The sequence below is a fragment of the Canis lupus genome, chromosome 28 (genome assembly GCF_048164855.1).
Source record: "Canis lupus baileyi chromosome 28, mCanLup2.hap1, whole genome shotgun sequence".
NCBI classification, from domain to species: domain Eukaryota; kingdom Metazoa; phylum Chordata; class Mammalia; order Carnivora; family Canidae; genus Canis; species Canis lupus.
The window spans coordinates 8,581,586-8,608,465 of record NC_132865.1 but is presented as its reverse complement, the minus strand read 5'-3'; the positions used below and the strand labels follow the sequence as shown (position 1 = coordinate 8,608,465).

Genomic DNA, 26,880 nt, shown 5'->3' with positions numbered 1-26,880 from the left:
TTGTGTCCACTACTTTAGCCTTCTAGTTTGATAATCACATAATTGCTGGAATGCTCTTTTCAAAACACAAACTAAATTTCATTGCTTCTCCAGTTACGTCATTTTGTTGATTTACCATTTCTCTTCTAATAAAATCCTGAACTCCTTAATTCTAATAAAATCCTGAACTCCTTAACAAATCCGCAAATGGCCTAAAGAATCTTGCCCTACTGCATTCTTCCCAAAGTCCAGCCCTTCTCATTGTCCTGGTTACCCCAGTCTCTTGTCAGCTTCTCTTTTTTTCCCTCAGGATTTCTAATCTTTGCCTATACACTTGATTCTATTTGGACAGTTATTTCCTAAATATTCTTGTCACAGTTTTTAAAGGCTGGCTGGCAACTCAGCGTTCTACTTACCCTTTCATGTTTCTTTCTGAAGAAAGCCTTCCAGAACAATCGGTGTCAGGAACTTGCATCTCCACTACAGGCACACACACACACACACACACACACGCAAAACACACACACACACACACACACACACACACACTTTTTCCTTTTTTGACACAGTGTATAATTATGTATTTAATATTTCTTTTTTATTGCTAAAAGAATTACAGGCTGTACTCTGTAATTTTGAACAAAGTCCTCAAGGCCATTTTTGAAGCTCAACTGTTGAAGCTGCTATGTGATCATATAAAGTACTTTTAATTTTTAATCATAGAAATAATACATGTTCATTATAAAAATACCCCACATTACATGGAAATATAAAGAATAAAGTAACATTTATCTTAAATCCCACAACTTTGATGTTATTACTGTTAACACTTTTGTGATCCTCCTTTCAAGTATCTCTTTAATACTATACTCAAAAACATTCATGCTTACGAATGAGATCATAACATGTATTCTTTGTTTGTAAGGACATTTATTTTAAATTGCCATTTAGAAAATTGGCTTATTTCCACCAATTAAATGTCAACAGAGTGCTGTGTAGATAAATGTACATAATGTATGATCAGAAGGATTTATTATTGCTAATTTTATAGCATTGGGATAATATTGATATATTTTAGATTGTTTTTCTCAATTACCAGTTATATCATAGAAATATCTCCAGGTGATGGTTATAGAGTTAATAAATTTTTAATGTATCTTTAGTGTTTCTAACAGTAATCTCCCAATTGAGAGACTTTATAAACATTCTTGTGATGATGCCTATTTTTCAATTCCTAAGAGTTGGAACTCTGGGTCAGGGTATATTTCTTATTTGCTTTAACATGTATATTTCCATTTTATATTCCTAAACATTTCCAAAAACTCACAGTAATGTAGGATAGCATCCTAACCTTACATCCGACTAAGCCTTATAATTAATGTTTTTTTTTCTTATAATTAATGTTAATGATTCTTTTAATTTTTGATAATATGTGAAGTTAAAGTCATTGTTATTTAATTAAAGTTTTCTAATTGTTAGTGATGTTGCCCCTTTTTTCATATTTTTATTAGCCACTTGGTCACACTTATCTATGAATTGGTTTTTACATCCCTTAATTTTTTTTTAAATTGAGTATAATCAACACATAATTTTACATTAGTTTCAGGTATACAACATATTGATTCAACTTCTCTATTCATTATGTTACATTCTGCACTGGCTCTCTCACCTCAGTTTCCTTTCTTGGTTTGAACAATGGTCTTTTCAACTTCTCTGTCATTTGTAGAGAGATTAAAATTTCTTCTGTTGAAATTATTGATACTGTTTAGATTTTACATTTTAGCCTTTAATTTCTGTGGCATACATTTTTTATATTGCATGGGTTATAGGGTCCCACTTTATTTTATACCCTTATCAGTGTGTCAGACTATTTTTCCAATTTAATTGAAATATCTATTATCTTTGTGTTCCTGTATGTATTGTGATCTCTGTCTAGGCTTTCTCTTTTGTTCCACCTCCTTTATTTGGTCTTAATTTCTACTTGTGATTATATTCTCATTATTCTATATTTATTTTCTCATTACTTTTCTTAAAGTGCATTTTTTAATGCCACCTGAAAATATTTGTGAAATTAGGTAGAATAAAGAAATACTAAGAAAGTATATATATGTACACACATATATATTACATATGGTATATATGTAATAAAACTAAACCCTGAAGCTATAAATAACAGGTAACACATAATTATAGAACAATTTAAATTCTAAAGGCTAGTTGTACCTCAGTATTTAACATTTAAAGAGAACAACATATATGATTTTTTTTTTTTTTGATTTTTAAAATAAACTATAACTTTAAATGGTGGAGAAAAAAACATGAATTAAAATATTGGCTTTTTTCTAACAAAAAGTATATATGATTATATACTATCTATTATTCATATAATTATGTAATGTGTATATAACAGTATTTGACAACTATCAAATTTCTTTAATTAAAATCCTCTCTGGACACTAGGAAAGAGATAGGATGAGCTTTAAATGATTTAAATTCTCATGAATCTTTTCCATCTTTCTAATTTAGATTACATTTTACTCTAGAACCCCTTCTCTCCACAAAGTTCTGAGACAGTTTTAGTGGAGCTACACAGCTAAATATATTTTATTGCTTCAAACATTAGCTAATTGATTCAATAGTGCATGACAAAGCGTGAGCCTTCAAAGTCGTATATACATCAGAACCACCTGCAAAGTTTGTGAAATGTATTGCTGGACCCTAATCCCAGACATTCTGAGTCACTTGGTCTGGAATGTGCATTTCTAAGAAGTCTCCAGCTGATGTTGATGCTAAGCATTTGAACTGAAGAAAAAAAGTCCTAAAATCAATATTGAAAGAAAGAGTTTTGTCTGTGAGAGATAATGTTGAAATTGAGGAAAAGTTCAAAGTGAAGAAAACAGAGTGCTATTAATGTAAAAAAGCATTTTTTAATCTAAGGAAATTGGGGTGAAGCAGATGGGCAGAAAAATATAACTATCACAAAATGGTACAGAATCCACTTATCTGACCTAAATTACTCTTATCCCCAATTAAGAACACCTGTGCTTACTTGCACTTGCGGGGTTCACTATATAGCTGAGCTTTCCATGCCTTTGAACCTATTTAGTACATTTGTTCAATTCTTTGGATTTTGAAATAACTCTTTCAACTGGATTGTCTTGTTAGATTCTATCCTTGCCTGCAGTGGTGGCAGTCGGATACCTACCTCTTTCTATTTTACTGGTCTTCAATCTTGATCTTCATTGAATAGCCTTCATTTTTAACAGCCAGATAACACTTTTTACTCATTAAGAACCACGTGACTCCACCCAATCTGTCTTCTTCCTGAGCTCATTACCACCTGTTTTCCTATGCGATTCCCACATAACTGAAGCTCAGATAAAATTTAACAAAGAAAATGTCTATCGTTATAATTCCCCTCTCTCATTTCATGTAATGTTGACCTAATAATGTAGAGAGATCATTTACTATTTAGGAAGCAGCCACATTAAAAAAAATAAGGAATTTAAAAAAAATCATTCTTTTTGTTTTTCTTTCAAAGTACTTGTGAAGATTTTGTGGTAGGAACTAATAAGACACAATATTTATTTGTTTAAGAAGATCATCACAGTTTTGTAGGCAATGTATATAATTCCCATTTGTATCTAGTGAGAACTTAGGTCAAAAGGGATAAATGTTTACCCCCCCCCCCGCCCCGCCAAAGCTGGATAGAATATAAAAAAAAGTATAAATGGGGTATAGATAGATGGATGAAAAGATCAAGCATCAAGGTGGAGTAATAGAATGCTGAGGCTTGTATATGTGTGCTGTTTAGAAGAATCAATTCACAGCCAGGAACATATTAATAAGCTAAAGTATGAAAGATAACTTTCACTGTAGATGGGAACATATACATTAAAGACATAAGCACATAAGGCCAGAAGGCAAAAATTTTTCAAATTCTGTCTGTGAGTAAGCACTGCTGGATCTTTATGATGTGGAGCCCTTTTTGGTGATGTGCTGTGAGGAACTAAGGAGTGACTAAAAACTTAAGTAGGGCTGTTAATAATACACACCATAAAATAACTATTATTTTGCAATGTAAGAAATATTAAAAGACGTATACACTTTTTCTGTTTTATTATCTCCTAACTTCTCAATCTGTGTGCTCATGTATTCATAACGTTAAACTTATACGAGTCATTCACGAAAATTCATTTATGATTTCCTTACATCTACCATGGGCTAAGAAAGAAAGTAATCCCAAGCTTCTTCAAATTTTTAAACATCCATTTGGCAGTGTGTGGAAATGGTGATACATTATAAATCCTTGAAAATATTTTTTTTCAAAAATATGTTTTTTGAAAATGCTATTTTTTTTTCAGAAAGATAAGAGGATATGGTTAGCATCCATTACTCAAACATTCTTAGTGTGTCTCTAGAATAAACTGGCAATAGGGTGATATATATTTTTCTTATTTTAAAATTGCATAGCGCTTAGGGGTGCCTATGATCAGTTGGTTAAGCATATGGCTCTTGATCTCAACTCAGGTCTTGACATCAGGGTCATGAGTTCAAGCCCTGTATTGAAGATTATTATTATTATTAATATAATAGTTATATTAATATAATATATAATAATATAATAGTTATATTAATAATAATAATTCATAGGACTTGATATACATATGATAATAGTCATCATCTTTAAGAGCCTACTCTGCTAGGTACTCTTCAAGATGATTTTTAATGTGTTAATATGTCAAATAATTTTCTGACAGAGATTTTCTTTATTAGCTTTATTTTACAGAAAATGAAGCTGAGGCATAGATAGGTCTAATAAAGTTACCTTATTCACAACTGGTGAGGTTGAGATTTAGGAAGTCTGACTCTAGAACTCATTAGCTCACTATACTATGGTGTAACAAAACTTACTATTTTTGTTATTGAGGTAAGTTATTTCAATCTGTAGTTACAGTGTTTCAGTTATCTTTTTTCAGTGATACTTAAAAATGTACCTGGAGAAGGTCTAGGATTAAGATGAGGTGCTAAATTTAAGGGGAAGAGATTCCCCAGACTCTCAGTAATCAAGGTAAAATATTTGGTGCAATATATTTTTAAAAGATTTTATTTATTCATAAGAGACACACACAGAGAGGCAGAGACACAGGCAGAGGGAGAAGCAGGCTCCCTTTGGGGAGCCTGATGCAAAACTCAATCCCAGGACCACAGGATCATGACTTGAGCCAAAGGTAGGTCAACCACTGAGCAACCCAGATGCCCCTGGTGCAATATTTTGAAAAATCTAAATTAATATAAAATACCATGATGAACAAATTACAAAAATTTTAAAAAGACAGATCATTGTTTTTGTTAGTTTTATAGCTCTGTTTTTTTTGTTCAATGATGAGTACTGTCATTTCCCATATGTCTACGATTTCTAAATAACCAAGCGGTTGTTGGGTCCTTGCTAGGTGGATTTATGTAGGTCAATAACAGTGTGTGAACTGACAGAGCAATGCAGGCTTTATATCTATTCTTTTTGTTGTTGCTGTTGTAGAGCATTTTATTAATATTTTCCACTTATCTCAAACTATGGGAAGGTATTTTAGCATGAACATGTAGAGGGCATATATATATTTTTCTCAGTTTCCAATATAGTTCCAAATGGCATTGCTAGATGACTATATTGTGATTTAGAGATCCAGAAAACATGATTGTGTATCTTTATTACATTCCTTTAGTTTTCAATTATTCAAATCTCAAGTCCAGTAGTAGCCTTAATTAAATCACACTTGCATTGAATGCAGTCTGGCAAGGGTTATATCAATTTGTTAACCTAGATTAAAAGTGATTTTTCATAATTCTTACCAGGAGTATTTCCTGACTTTTAGTTTTAAGACAAAATTTGTAATACAAGATACTTATGACCAATATTTTTGTTTATTCTTTGTTCTTCTGGCTTCATACATTATGAAAAACCAAGATAACTATAAATAATAGTAATTTAGATAAAATTATTATAAAAATGCTATTTCTTTATACTACCTTAGGAATAATGACAGAAGGAAGAAAATGATATCTAGAATTAGGCTTATGCTGTGTCTGACATTATCAGTATTATTTGAGGTCTGAGTTCCTGATGTTTTTTAACTAGATAATGGAAAAATAACTACATAAATTCACAGTATTGTTAAGGTTAAATGGGGTAATATAAGTAAAAGTGCTTTGAAAATCTTAAAATGCTATTCAAATGTTAATTATTTTTATTTTTATATGTATTCATTTTTTCCTGGAAGGGAGTAGAGAAAATTAAAGTGATATTAAGGGGAACTAAAATGTAAAAGGGACCATTTAAGAGGTAATCATCAGGATCTAAATTGTAATAGTATGTCTCAATTTGCTACTTCCTAAAAATAGACTTTTCCTAGGAAACTTCACAATGTTGAAAATTATTTTATAAAATGATTATTCCAATGAAAGGAAAAGATCAGAAAATGAATTTTATCTTCAAAATAAGGAAGTTATTTTCATGTAGGAATTACAATACTGAGAAAGTTTTATAATACAATTGTAGAGTTCTAAATTCTACATGTCGCTGAACCAATCTAGCACTAATAATGAATGTCAGCATCTGAAGAATAATGGCTTTTCTTTTCCTAAAACCACTGACACAGAGATTAACACAGTGCTTCTTATCATCTTTATCACACATTTTTATGATAAGTAAAACGCCAAGCACTTGAAGTTTTATTTTTGTTCAGAAGCCCCACATTTCTATTTTAATCACATTGTAGCCAGTAACTTTGAGATAAATGCAATTCATATTCCTTCATTAATTGATCATGGTAAGCAAATAAAATTATAAAATTTTATACTGTACTAAAAGTTTATTATTATAAAAATCATCAGTTTTCTAATGTACTAGGAGGAAGACAGCTATGAGGATAATTAGAACAAATAGAAGATTTGGCATGATTTTGAGTAGTTGAAGAGAGTATGTAGAGAAGATACAAAACGTAATGTAATAATGATAAACATTAAAGCAAAATTCACTTGCTTTAAGTAAATTGGTAGTCTTGCAGCTTGAAAGCAATTTGGGAAATTTATTATTAAGTAGCAGTGGCCTAAGGAGAAAGTAAAATATCTCATTTTTGCAACAAATATTTATTGAGCATCTTTTAAATATCAACCCTTATTCATAGTACAGAACCTAATACAGACCCTGCTTTCAGTTTGCTTGTATACTAGTAGGAGACAACAGCAATAACAAAAAAGAAAATCCATGATGTTTCAGAAAGTGATTAGTATTATGGAGAAAGATTAGAGAATCATGGGTCTTAGTAGGAGTAGAGGTGAATAAATAAGTTGTATCTAGAAGTCCTCAGAAAAAGTCTCACGGAGAAGCTGACATTTGAGCAGAAATGTGAAGCAAGGGAGCAAACCATGCAGGTATCTTGGGAAATAGCATTTGAAAAAGAGGAAATAAGAAATGCAGTAACCCTAAGGTGGGAGTTTGCTTGGTGTTTTTGAAAGGTAGCAAAGAGACCAATGTGACTAAATGGGAATGGATAAGTGGAAGAACTTTAAAAGACAGACAGTTTGGTCCATTGTAAAAACTTGGGCTTTTACTTGGAGCCCTGAGAAATCCAGGGACAAAACCTGGATTAAATTTTTATTTTTTTTATTTGATTGATTTATTTTTGAAGGAGAAGGAGGAGTGGAGGGAGAGAATCTTTAAGCAGACTCCCTGCTAGTGGGGATCCCAGCATGGGGCTTGATCTCACAACCCATGAGATCATGACCTGAGCTGAAACCAAAAGTTGGCGCTCAACCTGTTGAGCCACCCAGGTTCCCCCTGACTTATATTTTTTAAATTATCCCTTTGGCTACATTATTAAACAAGGGAGAACATTTAATAAATCATTACATTAATACAGGTGAAAATGAGGATTGGATCAGTCTGGTAACAGTAGAAGGATAAGAAGTGGTCATATTTTCTTGACCCTTCAAAATATATCCAGAACACAAAACAATTTCACAAACTTAAGGGCAGAGATTTGTTTTGATGGCAGTTGATAACTGGAAGTAAGGTCTTGAACATTTCTAGAGAAACTAATTGAATCTCTGAATAGTTTCCGTAAAGCAAAAAAATTTAAAGATTTTAATAAAATAATTGAGTTAAAATGTAGGAAACAATGAAGAAATAATTTTTATCACATATGGTGTTAGTTGAAGGAATAGGTCATTAATAAGACTGAATATAATTTAATTTGCTTTGAAAGTTGCATTTTAAAACATGTATTAGTATGAAGGCTATTAAAATGTAATTACCATTTTGAAGAGAAAGAATTATTTTGAAGATATTATTTAAAAATAACTTAATTTAGGTTTTTTCTTTTAAATAGAGATTAAATGTAGCTTTACTACCAAAACGAATAAAAGGAAAATATGATTAAATACTCCTCAAAAAAGCAGTTAAATGTTAATGTAAAGGATTTATTTTTTGTGTGATGAGTTAGTAAGACATCTGAGCAGAGTATTCTATAAAAGAATTCGAGAAAAGAAGAGATGGAAACCTACTTCTCAGGGTCATTTGCCTTTGAGTAGAGGTCAAGGCATACATGAGACTGCCCTGGAAATGTAGAAAACAACAAAACACAACAAAACAAAAACACGGGTTACTATATTTCCCAAATATATTAGAAAATATAGGGTGAAAAAACAATTTATTCACTGCATTTAAAAAATATATTTAGGGCAGTCGGGTGGCTCAGCAGTTTAGCACCGCCTTCGATCTAGGGCATGATCCTAGAGACCCAGGATTGAGTCCCACGTCAGGCTCCCTGCATGCGGCCTGCTTCTCCCTCTGCCTGTGTCTCTGCCTCTCTCTATGAATAAATAAAATCTTTAATAAAAAATAAAAATATATTTAATTTTTTAAATTTTATTTTCTTCAAATTCAATTAATTAACTTATAGCGTATCAATAATTTCAGAGGTAGAGGTGAGTGATCTATCAGTTGGATATAACACCCAGTGCTCATTAAATCATGGGCCTTCCTAGTGCCCATCACCCAGTTACCCCATCCCCCCATATACCTACCCTCCAGTAACTCTCAATTTGTTTCCTATGATAAAGAGTCTCTTATGGTTTGTCTCCCTCTCTGATTTTGTCTTACCTTATTTTTCCCTCCTTTCTATGATCATCTGTTTTGTTTCTTAAATTCCACATCTGAGTGGAATCATATGATAATTATCTTTCTCTGATTGACTTATTTCACTTAGCATAATACCTTCTAGTTCCATCTGTGTCCGTGCGAATAGTAAGATTTCATCTTTCTGATGGCTGAGTAACATTGCATTATATGTATATATACCAGATATTTTTATCCAATCATCTGTTGGTGGACATATCTGGGGTCTTCCTATAGTTTCACTATCGTGGACACTGCTGCTATAAACATCGGGGTGCAGGTACCCCTTTAGATTACTACATTTGTATCCTTTGGGTAAATACTGAGCAGTTTATTTGCTGCATTTTAAACATGAGTTGGTTGTTTTCAGAAAACAATGAGTTTATTCTACAATACCTGTATTTTGGAAAATATATAGTTTGATTATCTTTCACTCAGTTACCACTTTGCATTAGTTTTGAAAATATTTCTCAAAAAGTACACCGAAACATAATACGTTATGTTTTGTATATATATATATATATATATATATATATATATATATATATATATAATATATTCATTATATATATGTTACATATATAATGTGTTATGTTGTGTGTTGTCGCTTAAGTATGTTTTCCTCACTTATTATATACATACTCTTATTTTCATTCTAGGTTAAGAAGTAATTTTGCAGAATTGTGGCTTTGAACTAACACTTCTGATTGCATCTCCACTTCTATTTTTTCCTCCATTTTATTTGCTATAGACAACTCCAGGGTCTTTTTGAATTCTGCAAAGCACATGAACAATGCACTCTGCTGCAACTGCCTCTCATAAGAATACTCTGGATTTCATCTGTCTATACTCTTCTTCATCTGTCTATACTCTTTCTTCCCTTGAAATATGAGGCATCCTCTTATCAACTGATGAAATCTTCCCTTATCTCTTTGATGTTTTGTTATTGTTTTTATATTCCTATTTTTAAAAGTTACTTTGGAGGAAGGTGATTAGCACAATAATGTCTGGATTTTAAATAAAAAAATCTATTATTTTTTAAGTTATTTTATTGAGTTACAATTAACATGATACACATGTTAAAAATGTACAATTTGATACATTTGGCAAAGGTCTACACGTACATCTTTGAAACCATTACCATAATAAAGACAATATATAGTAGATGGATAAAACCTTTCAAGGTTTCCTTGTTCACTTTTGTAATTTCAAATTTAATTTTTAAAAATCAGATATATGACCATGTAAATTATCTCTTTCTTCTTGGGTGACAGTAGTTTTCCTATTTTAAGGAATCTATTCATTTCATCCAGTTGTTGAGTCTATTAACATAAAATTGTTCATGATATTCACTTCTTACTCTTTAAATACCCAAATAATCTACAAAGATGCCATATCTGTCATTCTTGATGTTGGTTATTTGTATCTTCACTATTTTATTCTTGCTCAATATGGCTAGAGGTTTATCAGATTTACTGATTTCAAAGAACCAGATTTTAATTTCATTATTTCATTGATTTTCTACCCTGCTTGGATTCTACTCTGATTCTTAATATTCCTTTTTTTTACTGTTTGTTTTGGATTTAACTTCTTTTTTTAGTTTTTTGAGGTGGAAGCTGAGGTCATTGGTTCTAACCATTTCTTCTTTCTAATATAGGCATTTAATGGTATGTTTCTTTATAACTACTACTATATCCCACAAATTTTAATATGTTGAATTTTTATTTTCATTTAGTTCAAAAAACTTTCTAATTCTCCTTTTGGTTTCTCTTGATGTGTGGGTTATTTAGAAATATGTTATTTAGTTTGCAAATATATTTGAAAATTTTTCAGAGAGCTTTCTGTTATTGATTTTTAATTTAATTCTATTGTGCTCTGGGGCTATACATTTCTTGATATGGTTCCTTATAAATATACTGAAACTTGTTTCATGATACATAATATCTATCTTGGTAAATGTTTCAGGTACAATTGAAAATAATGTATATTTTGCTCTCATTGGGAGGGGTAGTAGTCTATAAATATCAGGTCAAGTTGTTCAAGATTTCTATAGTTTTATTTGCTATATTTTTATATCAATTTTTTTAAAAAAGGATATTGAAATCTGTGACTATAATTGTATATTTGTTATTTATCCTTGAAGATCTAATAGTATTTGATTTGCAGGCCTGTAATATTTGATTAGATACCTGTCTTTGTGATTATTTTACTTCATTGCTGAATATTTTTATATTATTATACATAATTTTGAGCTTTGTTTCAGGTTAAATTTATTGGAAACCATAATCCTTTTAAATTTTGACTTTAGGATTTTTTTAGGCAGGATCAGTATAGCATTTAGTCTAGGGTTATTTTTCCTTAATACTACAGCCAAACCTTCATGAGTCCTTTATCCTATGTCCATTACAAGGTTTCCACTCTGCCTTTTGGAAAGCTCCCAGACATGACTGAGCTCCACATATTGTTCCCTCTGACATTTTCAGGTGGGTCAATTTCCAGCCTATGATAATTTATTCACATACAAGCAATGATAATACTAAAGACTCAGCAAGTACTCTTCACAAAATGTTGGAGCTCTCTTTCTTCTCTCTGCATTTCTCTCTTCTACAATAATTTTCTCTGTGTACTCTGGCCACCTTAACTCCTGACTCTTGGATATGACTTTTCAACTCTGGAAGACTGGGTTTCCTTTTCTCATCCTGCAGCATAGAAATTTTCTTCTGTTACACTAGGGAAATCATGCATCTTACCTTTGTTTCTATCTTGTTTCTAGGGATCATGGTTTTTTTCTGCCTGATATTCAACGTCTGTAAACCATTGTTTTATATATATTATCTCATTTTTTTAGTTGTTTCAGGCAAGAGAGTACATCAAGTCCCTGTTCATCTATCTTTCCCAGAAGCAGATGCCTATAAGCATTTATTCTATTTAAAAAAATGTTTTTCCCCTGTAGTGATTTGGATCAGTTATCTACTTGATGTGATCACTTGGCATATCTCACTTTCTAAATCTAAAACTGGACTCTTGTTCATTCTACTAAACTTGCTTAGAAGCTTATTATTTTATTATTATCTTAAGAAGAATAAGCCTTTTCCATCTCATTAAATTCCACCCCACACTCATAATTTCATAAGTCAGGAACCTGATGGTCTTCCAAGATTTTTTTTCTCTTTCTTCAACTACCCGATCTAATTAAGAAATAAAAATACTTCCTTACTAGCTCCATTCCATGCCCTAGTTCTAGCTATCCATATCCATATCCATATCATATCCACTTGCCATATCCACTTCAAGTTCTTGCCATATCCACTTCAAGTTCTTCCAAAGTTAAAAAACAAAAAACCAAAAAAACCAACAATGACAAAAGAGATTCTTTTTAAGAAGTGTATAAAACTGTTGGGAAAAACCCCAAAAATCTGTTCTTTGAGTCTCATAGTATTCAGCGAACCACAATACAAGTTCCTATTTTAAATTTATTATAAATTTAATTGCTATTTTCAATTTATTCTTGAATTCCTACTCTTATTTTAAATTTATTTAAATAAATCAATTCCTATTTTAAATGTAATATAATATACCTTAGCTAACATAGTTGATGTGTCTTGGCACTAAATTTAGCTCAAACATTTTTATGCATCCCAGAAGGAAATAGAAATACATTAATTATCATCAGTTTAAAAAAATCAATTTGAGTGTCAGATTTTTCCTGCTGAGAAGCAAATATTGAAGTACATAATTGACAACATTATCCAACATTTTAGTTTTTCTTTTACTCAGTGTCTAGTGGTTTTTCTCTATATTGTCATTTTCTCATCATTCTACAAAAAAGCAACATTTTTATAATTAAAAATGAAAATATATAGCTACCTTCTAATATGTATATACAGATATAAATATATCACCAGATACGTATCTATATATATATAAGATATATATAAATTTAGGTTAGTATAATATAGATTTCAATATCAATTTCAATGTCTATCTACAAATATATATTTTTTCAGATATGTAGAATATGATGTTCAAAATATCTATAGATAGATACTGAAATCCAGATACAAATTTTAATTACATATATATGTCTGCAACTCTGTCTATCCATCCATCCATCCATGCATCCATACATACATTCATACATCTGATACATGTGACTATTCGTGTCTTTGCTAAACTTATATTTTCCCTCCTCAAATTATGAAAAAGTTAGAACTAACCTAAGAAAATTCAAGTTTGTAGATTTTCATGGTCCTAACATTAGATAAGAATAGAATAAATTTTGAAAGGTATGCTAAAGAGGGGAATAACAGAATATTTCTTATGTTTCATTTTTCCTGGTTAGCATTTTGACAGTAACTGAAATGTAGTCAGAAATTCAAGACACTAAACATAACAGATTGTTTTGGATGGGAAATTTTCAAACTGGCATTACCAGTCAGCCATCCTGACAAAGGAAATCTCTTCAGTCACGATATTGATAATATTGGTGAGAACAGTGTTACTCTTGTGAAGGGATGATTTACCTGCCTGACAGTTTTTTGTACTGTATTTTGCGTGATTCATTAAGTTAACATATTCCAAACTAATTTTAAAAACTTGACCTACTAGATAGAATTTTTCATCTATATTCTGCTATAACATCCTCCTACCTGATTTCAGTGCTTTTGTCTTAAAATACTCTAATCCATTCTCTGTAGCCAGAATGAACTTTCAAAAATGCAGATCTCTTGTTATTCCTTTTAATAAAGCCCTTGGTATCTTTACCTTTCTTTATGACAAAGTCTAAAATTCGTGACAAGGTTTACATACCCTTCCTCTTGCCTGTCTCATTAGCCTCACTTTATGTCCAATTTCCTCATTGTCCTCTCTGCTCCAACCACTCTGGGCTTTCTTCCCTAAGTGTTTCTTGAATACATAACTCTGGACCTTTAAACAAGCAATTACTTGTGCATGCAACACTATTATCTTCCCTCTCCCCATTGCCCAACCTACCCCTATAATTTCTGGAAATATTTTCTGACCACCCTAGACTAGGTATGTCTCACTGTTTCCATGGAACACAGTGCTGTACACTTCCACAGACATAAATTGTGTTTAAAGTAGGACTTTCTTACTGAATTTTAAATTGTGTGAGGCAAGGAACATATTTGTATTTATTATATGCCAAATCATATAGTATTTATTTAGAATAATACCTGAAATTAACCATTGCACAAAACTATTTGCTGAATAAGCAAATGAATGAATGAATGGTTAAACAGTAGAGGCTCTTTTTTAGCTGACACCAAAATCCAAAATGTGGGTAGAAGCTTTTGCTTGCCTTCTGAATCTGACACGTAGTTATTGCATTCCTTTGAGCACAGAAAAGATAAATACGGTGATTATGTTAAGAATAATTAAGAATCCCAACAAAATTGCCTGTCAATTTCTTTTACAGAAAAATCCGTCTCATCAGTTTTGTGTCTTGGAAGCAGCCATTTCAAGTGTCTAAGCATAAAAAATGTAGAAAACCTAAAATAAAAGTTTTAAACATCTGTGTGTTTTAGTAGTCCAAGGATATTTTGTTTACTGCTGCTAAGTGTGTTTAGGATTGAAATTACAGGCGACTTTTGAAGAACTGACTTTTGAACAATGTAGAGATTAGGAGCACCAACTCCTCCTCCCATCACCATCACCACCATGTAGTTGAAAATCCATGTGTAACTTTTGACTCCCAAAAAACTTAAACTACTTAATAGCCTACTGTTTACCAGAAACCTTACTGATAATGTTAGCAGTCTATTAACATGTATTTCATATGGTACATGTATTATATACTGTATTTTTATGATACAGTAAACTAGAGAAATAATGTTATTAAGAAATATCATAAAGAAGAGAAAATTCATTTATATTTTTATAGTGCTGGACTGTAAAAAATCTACGTTTAATTGGACCACACAGTTCATACGCATGTTGTTCAAGGGCCAACTGTATTTTGAGACCTTACTTATGCTCTTTTTTTGTGTGGCTATTGCTAACCACTCAGGTCTTACGGGATGAATTTGTGAAAGATGCTATGGAAGTGCTTTTTGATGAGGTTTCTTTCCTGAGGATTCTCAAAATCCAGAATTTTGGTGTTGGAATCAAGAATACATAGAAACTTAAGCCATTTGAATCTTGTTTTATGATGTCCCCACTCTTTTTTAAAAAATTCCAGTTAGCAGCCTAGCTTATTATTTTCTTCAGTCCTGTCCTTATGAAATGAAGGGAAATCTTCAATTCTATTCTGGTCATACAACATGTCTTTTAAGGAAAAAAGATCATCTTCCCCAATATCAAGGAGAAAGAAACATTTTTAAAAATAAGCTATTTTATAATCATAAAAGCATTTTTTTTAAGCTTGAAAGGAACAGTTATAGTTGCTGTTGCTGATCTTTCAATTTTCAACTGTGTATTGGAATAGCAAGGAGAACCCAGATCATGCTGTGATTCTGATGTCTGCACTCCATATGTATGACCAAACTCAATTTCTGGAAAAACTGATAATAATCAACATTTGTCATATGAATTTGGATGATCAAATAAAATCAATTGTTATTCTGTTCATTCATCCTTGACTGATTAGGCAATTCAAATGAAAAGTCAGACAGAAAGTGATGTGCATATTAATGATTAATGATTCACAAAAAATTTCAAGTGCACACAAAATTCCAGAAAAATGGTTTTATAGTGAATTACTTGAAAACATACAGGAAAATGGATAAATAAATGACATAGGGAGGGTCACTTTCTCAAACTTCTCTTATTTCTTTTTTTTAAAGATTTTATTTATTCATGAAAGACAGAGAGAGAGAGAGAGAGAGAGAGGCAGAGACACAAGCAGAGGGAGAAGCAGGCTCCATGCAGGGAATCTGATGTGGGATTCGATCCCAAGTCTCCAGGACCAGGCCCTGGGCTGAAGGCAGCATTAAACCGCTGAGCCACCTGGGCTGCCCTCAAACTTCTCTTATAAGTGAAATAAATTCTGCTTTGAAAACTATTGAAGAGGCCCAAAGGTATGCATGTGTGTATCCTTTAATTAAAGTGATCTTTTTAGCTAGATTTTTCTATTCCACTAATCTCTGGCTCACAAAACACTTGATAAAATGCTGTGTACCTTCTAAAGCCCAGAGATTTTAGTTGTTCAGTTTCTGAAAATGTTCATGTGTAAGGATATACATAAGGGGATTGAATTAAGCAAGTCTTTGGGGATCCCTGGGTGGCTCAGCGGTTTGGCGCCTGCCTTCGGCCCAGGGTGTGATCCTGTAGTTCCAGGATCAAGTCCCACATCGGGTTCCCTTGGAGAGCCTGCTTCTCCCTCTGCCTGTGTCTTTGCCTCTCTCTGTGTGTCTTTCATGAATAAATAAATAAAATCTTAAAAGAAAAATAAAGCAAGTCTTTGGGGAACTCATGTGGCTGGGCATACAGGGCATGTGTTCTGGGGACAGATGTGTCCAAATGTAATAGATTCCTAGGTATTGTGCTCTCAGCTGATGATTTACCATGCCATTTCTACCATTTTTTTTTCTCTAATTGTTCATTTGAAGCAATTTCTACATGGCCTCTGATTCAGGCTCATAGCTTTACTTTGCTCTGTGTTTCTTCCTACTCTGTCTCCCTTTTTTTTTAACCTATTTTTGACTCCAGACTCAAAGCCTTCTGTTTTTAATCAACCTTGATTACTGATCCCATTTTCTTCTTCTTGTTTCTTTTGCTTAACTCAGAGGTAGATTTACCTTGGAGGTAATGAAGCTTAAACTTTAGGTCTGTCATTTGATTTGCATGGGTCTCATCCAAGACCCTGGGAGAAGCCCTAGAAATGTATTCACATGTTCATAGCTTCTGTAACGTTTGCAAAAGTGAGATAATTTGACTGTGATAACTTTTTTCCCCCTTTGCCTGCCAATTTCCTTTACTTACTTTTCACTTTCATGTCATCTGGCATTGGAGTGGCTTTCAGCGTCTTGGGAATTTGGTTTATGGAAAACTGCATTAGAGATCTCACTTTGGTCAAGTGAGATATCATTTTTGATTCTTAGTCACTGCTACATATGCAAGTGATTGCTCATTATGCTTGTGTATGAATGGCTATCAGGAATAACTCTGCCACACAGAGTGGATTGAATAGCATCTTGACATGAAGAAAGAACTATAGCCTTACCGCCATATATAATATGGCATCCTGGTACTAGGCACGTGTGGGCTGCGGCCTGGCACATACTTTAGAATATATATGGAAATAATTAACTATGGAAAAGCTTTCCAAATCTCATAGCTCATAGATGAAATAAATGTGGATATGGATTTTCCCAAATTTGATAAGAATACTGAAAATTTGTTATGCTACTAAATCAGTTGTAAAACTGAAAGAAATATTTCTAAATTATTAGGAATAATTTTAAAAAATTACCAAGTTCAAGAGAAGACTCTATTCTGTCAATAAAAAATATAAAATTACTGTCATGCAAAGAAGTAGAAATATATAGGAAGTGCAGTACAAATTTTATCAAAATAGATATTATAGATGTACCTAGGCTACTAATCAATAAAAGTACTGTAGCATTTTTTCCTGGATTTTGTGATGTTTCAAAACCATCCAGCTTTTAAATATTATAATTTGTAGTGCTTTCTTCTCTTTCTAAATAGCTGCAGTTGACTTGAACACACAGGTGTAAACTGTGCAGGTCCACTTATACACAGAGTTTTTTTTCATTAGTAAAATACAGCATTGTAGTATTTTTTAAATTATGATTTTCATAATAATGTCTTATTTTCTCTAGTTTATTGTAAGAATACAGCATATAATATGTATAACATACAAAATATGTATGAATCAACTGTGTTTAATCAGTAAAGTTTCTCATCAACAGTTGGCTATTTAGTACATAAGGTTTGGGGGAGTTAAAAGTTATATGTGGATTTTTAAAAAGATTTTATTTATTTATTCATGAGAGACACACAGAGAGAAAGAGAGAGAGAGACTCAGGCAGAGGGAGAAGCGGGCTCCCTGCAAAGAGTCTGATGCAGGACTCAATCCTGGACCCCAGGACCGTGCTCTGGGCCGAAGGCAGATACTCAACCACTGAGCCACTCAGGCGTCCCTATATGTGGATTTTTGACTCTGTAGAGGATCAGTGCCTCTAACTCCTGCATTATTCAAGGGCTAACTGTATTCCCACTTGTACCGATTTCTTAATTTTAAATTTGTGTTCTTTTTTTATTTATGTGGCAGACTCAACAAAACCTGGAACAGCCCCTGCCCTAACTCAATTAGCCTAGTAACTGAAAATAAATAAAAATCACTAGATGATTTGACATGGTATAGTGGATAAAGAGATGAGGATCTGGACTCCAGAGTGAGACTGCCTGGGATAAAATCCTGGCTGTGCTATTTATAATTAGAGTGAGTTTGGACAAGCTACTTAACATATCTAAGACTCAACTCTTTCATTTTTAAAAAAATATTTTATTTATTTATTTGACAGAGAGGGAGAGAGAGAGAGCACAAGCAAGGGTAGTGGCAGAGGAAGAGGGAGAAGCAGGCTACCCACTGAGCAAAGTAAGAACTGCCTGGCCCCTCTCCCCCTCCCACACCCCCAGTCATGTGGGGCTCTATCCCAGGACCCTGGGATCATGACCTAAGCCAAAGGCAGATGCTTAACTGACTGAGCCACCCAGGTGCCCCTTGACTTTCTCATTTTGAAAGGAAGAAATTGTATTAGAAAATGTAATTCCTTATAATTGTACGACAATATAAATAAAATATAGTGGGAAATCAACTAATTAAAATAATAGAATATCCATGCTGAAAGAAAGCTTGGATTTCCTATAATTCTCCATCAGCCCTGTGGATTCCTCACAGCTCCTTCCAGTGTGCATGTTGGAACATGTGGAAACTATACCTTGTGTGGAAACTAACCTGTTCTCCGTTCTTTAAACTAGTTTAGTTATGCTTTTTCTTCTTTTTTTTTTTTAGTTATGCTTTTATTGGCTTTATTTATGCACACTCTGTGTAAGGTTTAGTTTGAACAAACTGCTCTGTGACTGTTAGTGTATGTGTTTTTGAATACTACCTCTCTTGTACAATCCTTATGTAAAGAATTACATAATAGTATTAGTGAAAATATGAAAAACTGAAACAAGTGGTAATCTCTTCTCTATTTGACCTGACTCTCATACATAGGCATGATGTTATTTAAAAGAAAACAAATAAAATTGATCATAGCAGATTCTGCTTTCTAGACCAGAAATTAAGCATTCAGTGAAAATAGGAAAACCACAAGAAACTACTGGGAGAAACATAAGCGTCCCCAAATTCTCAGGGATATTAGAGGATTAACCAGTTTCTAACAGCACATGAGACTGAGTCTCCTGTTGATTTCTGTTTAGTTGGTTATTTTTAACCATTATTAAAAGAAAGTGGGAACCCAAACAGCAGGAGGATTTTGATAGGGAACTAACACTTGAATTTTGTGTGTGTATGTGTGTGTGTGTGTGTATATATATATCCCCAAGGATCTGTTTTATTGTCTTTAATATTTTAAATTAACCTTTTAATTAGAAAAAAATTGATCTTATAACCTCTGTATTCATAATCGCCAGAATAATCTTAATCCCTCTTTACTTTGACAGCTCTTCAAATTTATGAATCCATTCTATCTTCAAATATCTTTACTTTCAATTAAAATTTGTTTTATGACAGGACCTAAAGATATTTTCTTTGATGTTTATAATTCATTGAGAAGTAAAAAAAAAAAAAATAGCATCTCTGATGTTCGCTTTCATATTAGAGACCTTCATGGGCCTTCTGGCAACCCTTCCTGAGTGAGGTCTTGCAGTCAGAATTACTCCTGTTTTTTTGTTTTTTTGTTTGTTTGTTTTTCTTTTTCTGTTAGACCACAGAAAAATAGGAAGCTGTCTTTTTTTTTTTTTTTTTTTTTTGAAATGAGAGAGAGAGAGAATGTGTGAGCTAGCCAAGCAGGGCTGGAGGGGACGGGGGAATGTGGAGGCAGAGGGAGAGAGAAAATCTTACTGGACACTGGACTCCAACTCTTGACCCTGAGATCATGACCTGAGCCAAAATTAAGAGACTGAAGGAGCCGCCTATGCACCCTGAATAGAAATCTGTCTTAACAGAACTTCTAATACGAGATAGTCAGTTCTTCAAATTAAACAGTTTAGGTATTTTAAATTTAATGTAAATAAAATTCTTTTGCCAAGCTGTACTCAACAATTTAGGATGATAATTTAATGGATAAAATAACATTAACTTGATAATTATTGTTTCAAGTTTGGCCTCGTGTACAGTTATCTTGTTTTAAAGGAAGAGGAAATCAGATGATGGCAATAATTGAGGAGATAAGTTGACACTTTAAAATCAGTTATGCAAAGGAAACAATAGAAGATAGTAATTTCTGAATCACTCAGTTCTAATTCATAAATGGAATGTCTGCAGTGAATATTTTAATTATGATATTTTTCAATTGTAAAATCAGGTCATTAAGATTCAGATAAAACTTGCCCCTAGAGTATTTCTGATATATTTGCACCATGCAATGTATGCCTTAATAACATGTCGCCAATACTGCAAGTTTATCTTTCTACATAAGATTCTACACTATATCCCTGATTCTGTAATAACCTAAATACTATCTTCTTGAAAACATGCAGTCAAATACTTTAACTGTTTCTCTATTATTGACTACTTATTTTCAACTTTAAATATATTACCTAAACTATCATGTGTACCTTTCTATATATAATATTTGACCGTTTTAATAATTTTTTTTAAGATTTATTTATTTATTCAGAGAGAGAGAGAGAGAAAGGCAGAGACACAGGCAGAGGGAGAAGCAGGCTCCACGCAAGAAGTCCGATGTGGGACTCGATCCTGGGTCTCCAGGATTCACCAAACCGCTGCGCCACCAGGGCTGCCCCATTTGACCCTTTTAAATGAGGAAATTGGGGGCACCTGGGTGGCTCAGTGGTTGAGCATCTGCCTTTGGCTGAGGTCATGATACCAGGGTCCTGGGATTTAGTCCCACATTGAGCTCCCTGCAGGGAGCCTGCTTCTCCTTCTGGCTATGTCTCTGCCTCTCTCTGTGTGTCCTTCATAAATAAATAAATAAAATCATAAATAAATAAATAAGAAAATTGGGTGCTTTTTTCTATTACAGAACTTATTAACTTGTTTTGTGTGTCTGGAATTATTCTATTTAAATTTAGTTTTTTTGCGTGTTTCTGTGCGCACGTTTGTGATGTGTGTTAGCATGATTTGGTCGTTACTTAGCAATTTTTAGCATTTCAGTTTCTTTTTTTATTATTATTAGCTATGTGTCCTTGAGACAATTAACCTCTTTGATTCTCAGTTTGAATATTATTTTTTACAGCATATTCTCCTTGTTTTATCCCCTTATTTGTAGTTGACTGTTCTGATTTACTCTTGTTTTATTGGCAAACATCCTATCCAAGCTTAATGGCTATTTTTATGTGTTCTGTAACATAAGTTGATTATATTTCTTTGGTAAAATTTTCGGCACATGCAGACCAGTTGTTCCTCTAGCCAATGCCAGAAGGACACAGTTGATCCCTGGATATACTTGCACCACCTCTGGGATAAAGAACTGTGACTGGAGTAACTCTGGAAGACTAGATATTTTACTAAAGAGTCTTTAAGTCCTTGAAGAAAAACCATATAAATCAGCCGGTACAGAAAGCTAAACTTCCAAGTATCCTCAACATTTAAGTTAAATGGAGCCTGTATCAGAAGATATGTCATATTGTTACAAGGAACAAGCAAGGATTTTGTTTTGTTTTGTTTTGTTTAACTCTAACCTCGTAGATGGGAAACTGTTAGACTAAGTTGTAGAAAAATGCAGAAACTCCATTTCTCTGCACATCTGAGTAAATGTGAGTGAGCTAGTATTAGGGATATAGAGGCCTTAAGAGAGCCCTAACTAGTTTCTCATTGCTTCAGAGATATCACTGAGGCAATCAAACTCTCTCCTTACTACAAGGAATGTGAAAAACTAGCTGAGTGAACAAGTCAACAGGTTTAGCAAGAGCTTAACAAAAATCTAGATGATATATATACCTACAACTGGAAACACTTAGGAATTCAGTGGATGTCATCATGGATGCCAATGGATATTCATGATAGTTTCAACTCATTAGATGCCAATGCACATAAGTACTGATTGTCAGAACCCAGCACTGTAACTTTTAATGACACTATTAGCTCTGAGGCTCTGTATAATCATCAGAAGAAAAAGAAGTAAAAAAAGGAAAATCCTGAAATTATTTTGTTTCCAACTAATGTGTTTCTAAATACTTGGCCTATACTAACATTTTGCTTTTTGTGATTAGCTGGAAATAGACATACAGGTGACTGATTAGTTAGAAATAGACATACAGGTTACTAAATGAAAATTCAAGGGAAAAACATTTTCTTTCATACCATTGCCTGTGGCCTGATAACTCATAATGATAATAATGATAGTAATGACAATTAATATATAAAAAACAATTCTTTTGTACTAATGATAGTTTGGATATTATAGTTTTCCAAACATTTCTCAATGTGTGAATTTTTCTTTCTTGTTAATCTGTTTCCTAACAGCTTTTGTATATTGAACAGGTAAAGAAAGAGTGGGTATGATGTATGTTAAAAACAGTTCCTGACAAATGATAAAGGTAGAAACTGAGAGAGAAGTGAAGGAAGGCCATGTTTAAAGAGGGGAAGTGAAGGCCAAGTTTTCAGACATGAATGTCTTGATTTACCATCTTGAGGATGGTAAACACAGGAGTGTATGTTAAAATCAATTGAAAAGTTTCATGGGAATTTCAGAATTTGGACTCTGCAGTTCATTTGTCAGTGTTTCTGATCTGTCTCCAGTATCTTCCACATTCCAATAACCAAATCCAGGGTTCTGTTCTTTTCTCTCTGCCTCTCTCTCTTAATGAAGGCTATCCTAGGTTCTTCTGTAACAATAGTCTTGGTTGAGAAGGCAAAGCTTCTAATTAGACCTTTGGCACAGTGCTAAGTACCTACATTTATTTAACTTAGAACATGTGATAGACTTTTGACAGTCAAATTTCTTTCAATTGGTTGTTGTTGTTGTTGTTGTATGGGATCAAAAAGCACTTGGCTTTTACAGTCATTCCCCACATTTCTAGATCTTCTTTATTACTTTTCATGTATGCTTGAAAACTGTCCAGTTTTAGCCACCTGATAATACATTGCAAAAAAAAGTAACATTGAGCAAACAAAACAAAGTAACTTTCTAGCTCTTTCCAGCTACTTTATATAAAACAATAGGTTTCCTAGACACTTGGTATGCCTTCCAAATTATTGTAGGCAACCAATATATCAAATGTTTTGCCTTTTTTGGGGGGGGTCTGTGATACTATTTTTTAACCACCTCTCGTTTCATTGCCAAATCAATGATACATATTATAGGTTTTGGTTATAATATGCTATTTATTAACACTAATCATTATTACTGCATCTGAAGTACACACTTTTAAATATTATCTAGGAACCCAGTTTTTTTAAGACTATTTCTTAAGACGATTCACTATATTAGCATTTTTCCAACACTTTTTTGCTAGAACCTACAAGAAAAAAACAAAAAACACAACATATATTGTCATCCAGTAAACATATACACACAAAAACATGTATACCAGGTGGCTCAACTGGACATTACATCTAAACTGGGACTGTTTCTGGCAAACCCACATATGTGAGTATCCCAAATTCCCTTGCTGCTGCTAAATTGATTTTTCACAATAATTTTTAAAAATTGCTTGAAAAATACTGAGTGTTTAACAATGGTATGATAGTCTTAGTCACTTGAGAACTTAGGGTCAACATAAATTTTGTATTTTTATTATGGTATTATATTTATAAAATAGTGAATTTAATGATTAAAGAAAATAAATATCATCCATCTATGATGACTGTTTTACTTAAAATTACATATGCATTTTTGGAGTTAAAATATTTATCAGATGTTAAATTGTAGATTCATTTAACTTTAAGAGTACGTAAAAGATCAAAAGTATACACTGGATTAAAAAGTCTTTTTACTATATGAAAGAGGTCTTTATTATTATGATGAGTAATAATAAAAGATACAACCTTACAATTGAAGCACTGAGTTTTCTAAAAAGGAAGGTAAAAGGACTATGTAATTTCCTGGTTTAAAGTTTCATGGATGTGATGGAGCCACCTGGGTGGCTCAGTGGTTGAACATCTCTTTGTCTCAGGTCATGACCGTGGGGTCTCGGGATCAAGTCCCACATCGGGATCCCCATGGAGTGCCTGCTTCTCCCTCTGCCTATGTCTCTGCCTCTCTCTCTGTCTTTCATGAATCAATCAATCAATCAATCTTTAAAACATTTTAAAAAGTTTCATGGATGTGCATCTTAGTGCTGGAAGGAGAAAAAATTCTAAAGTTGATAAACAGAATATCATCATAGGTATCCTTAAGCAAACCTTGAATAAAAAAAAGAAATGCAAATTTGAAAGCTCAAAAGTCAATAATTTTTGGTTTATTTCTTTGTAGTTAAGCTATGTTCTCTCAATTTGTAATCTTTTTGATGTTGTTTTAAGGCCCATTTACAGGACGCTGCATGAACACAAAATTGTGTGGAAGATGCTGAAAACAATTCCAGATTTGACCTGTCAGCTACCTGATGAGCATCTGAAAACACTTAGTAAGAGTGTCATTTCCGAAACCTGGGTAAAAGGCAGCACAGGTAACAGACTAATCTGGAATTTGGGAACATAAAATATATGTCACTATTTTGAGTTCTCTATAATATTCATATTTTCATGTGATACATTAAAAATGTACTGCTTGGGTATATTTTATATTTATTTATGATAGTCACAGAGAGTGAGAGAGAGAGAGGCAGAGACACAGACAGAGGGAGAAGCAGGCTCCATGCACTGGGAGCCTGATGTGGGATTCGATCCCGGGTCTCCAGGATCACGCCCTGGGCCAAAGGCAGGCGCCAAATCGCTGCGCCACCCAGGGATCCCATATTTTATAAATGAATAACATTCCACATATTGGTATGTCTGTTTTAAAGATATATACTAGTGTTTTTTCCACTAGTGATTTCTCAGAATCACCCAGAAAACTCATATTTCTGTGTTCAGTTCTAAAGTTTCGATTTGGTAGGTGTGGGATGGGGCTTAATTGCATTTCCAACAATTTCCCAGCTGACACTGTTAGTATGGGAACCATATTTTGAAAACCACTCATTGATACACACATTTAATAACAATCTAGCATTGGTTTTCTTAGCAAATGGTCATAGCAATTTGACTTATCCAGCAATTTGACTTTATTTATTTACTGAACCAAATATTGGGAACAATATCTCTCCAGACAGATTTAAATTTCTAGTCCTTTTATACCAAGGATGCATGTGGGCACATTAATAGAAGTATTTTATATTGTAATTTTTGAGGGGTATACAAATACACACACACACACACAGCTACATACACACCTATCCCAACAGAATTCAACACCAGTTTTTGCATTTGTCAGATACCTTTTAGAAAAGTAGAATTAAGTTTATTTAATACCTTCTTTTTTTTAATATAAATTTTTTAATTTTTATTTATTTATGATAGTCACAGAGAGAGAGAGAGGCACAGAGACACAGGCAGAGGGAGAAGCAGGCTCCATGCACCGGGAGCCCAATGTGGGATTCGATCCCAGGTCTCCAGGATCGCGCCCTGGGCCAAAGGCAGGCGCCAAACCGCTGCGCCACCCAGGGATCCCTAATACCTTCTTTATATCAGAGGATATCCCTTATTTATTCCTTACAGATACAAATAAAAATAGATATTTCCCACTCATTTTCCCTCTTTCCCGTTTAATCCGTTTCACTATTACTTCAATAAAAAATGTAAAAAAATAATTAAAAAGTAGATAATAATTATTCTCTACAGTTGAGAAGCCTAAGGCACAAAATATCATGCAGAATATTCCTGATTAGAATTGAATTTCAAACACACTTTATCCTTAATGCTAAACTCATTCTCTGTCCATTATGTCACTATTTTATAAAGTGGTTCATCTGGATCATGACATTTAAAATCTAACTATAATTTTGGAGAACATGTGTCTATTGAAATATGTCATATGTCTATTGACATATTTCAAGATTTTTCCCCTAGTGGTCATCTCTTATAATTAGTTTCATTTAATCTGACATCTAGCAGTGAAAATTAAATCATAGGAGTTTTGCAAAGGATAAAATGATTTTGAAAGGCAAGAAAGAACATTCAACGTTGCTTTGCATTAGCTTGAGGATAGTAAGTTAAAAATTAATTTATTTTTATCATAAATGCCTGAAATCATATTTATTATGGTAAAATATGGAAACAACCTAGATGAACTTTAATAGAAGATAGATTACATTATGATACATCTCTTCCATGGAATGGAAGACAGATTATATGATATATGTATTCAATGGAATTCTAGGCAGTTGTTAAAAAGATGGAGGTAGATCTCTCTGTATATTGACATGGAAACTTATTAAAATTATTAAAGACAATAGGAGTAGAGAGGTTGTAGAGTTATATAAATAATATGGTCATATTTTCACATATTTATGAAAAACTTGAAGTTATATATACACACATTATCTGCATATATACATATATAAAATTCATAGTA

General features: G+C 32.9%; 1 protein-coding gene across 16 annotated transcripts in view; it reads left to right on the top strand.

Moving 5' to 3' along the window:
- CNBD1 (cyclic nucleotide binding domain containing 1) overlaps positions 1-26,880 on the top strand; it is a 531,858-nt gene that overhangs the window by 238,376 nt on the left and 266,602 nt on the right. For all 16 annotated transcript variants that reach the window (XR_012019914.1, XM_072804016.1, XM_072804017.1 and 13 more), the window contains one exon: positions 24,792-24,937. Coding sequence is in view for 15 of the 16 variants with exons in the window: in XM_072804016.1 (XP_072660117.1) it covers positions 24,792-24,937 (146 nt within the window). In the remaining variant the exon portion in view is untranslated. The remainder of the gene's footprint in view (positions 1-24,791; positions 24,938-26,880) is intronic.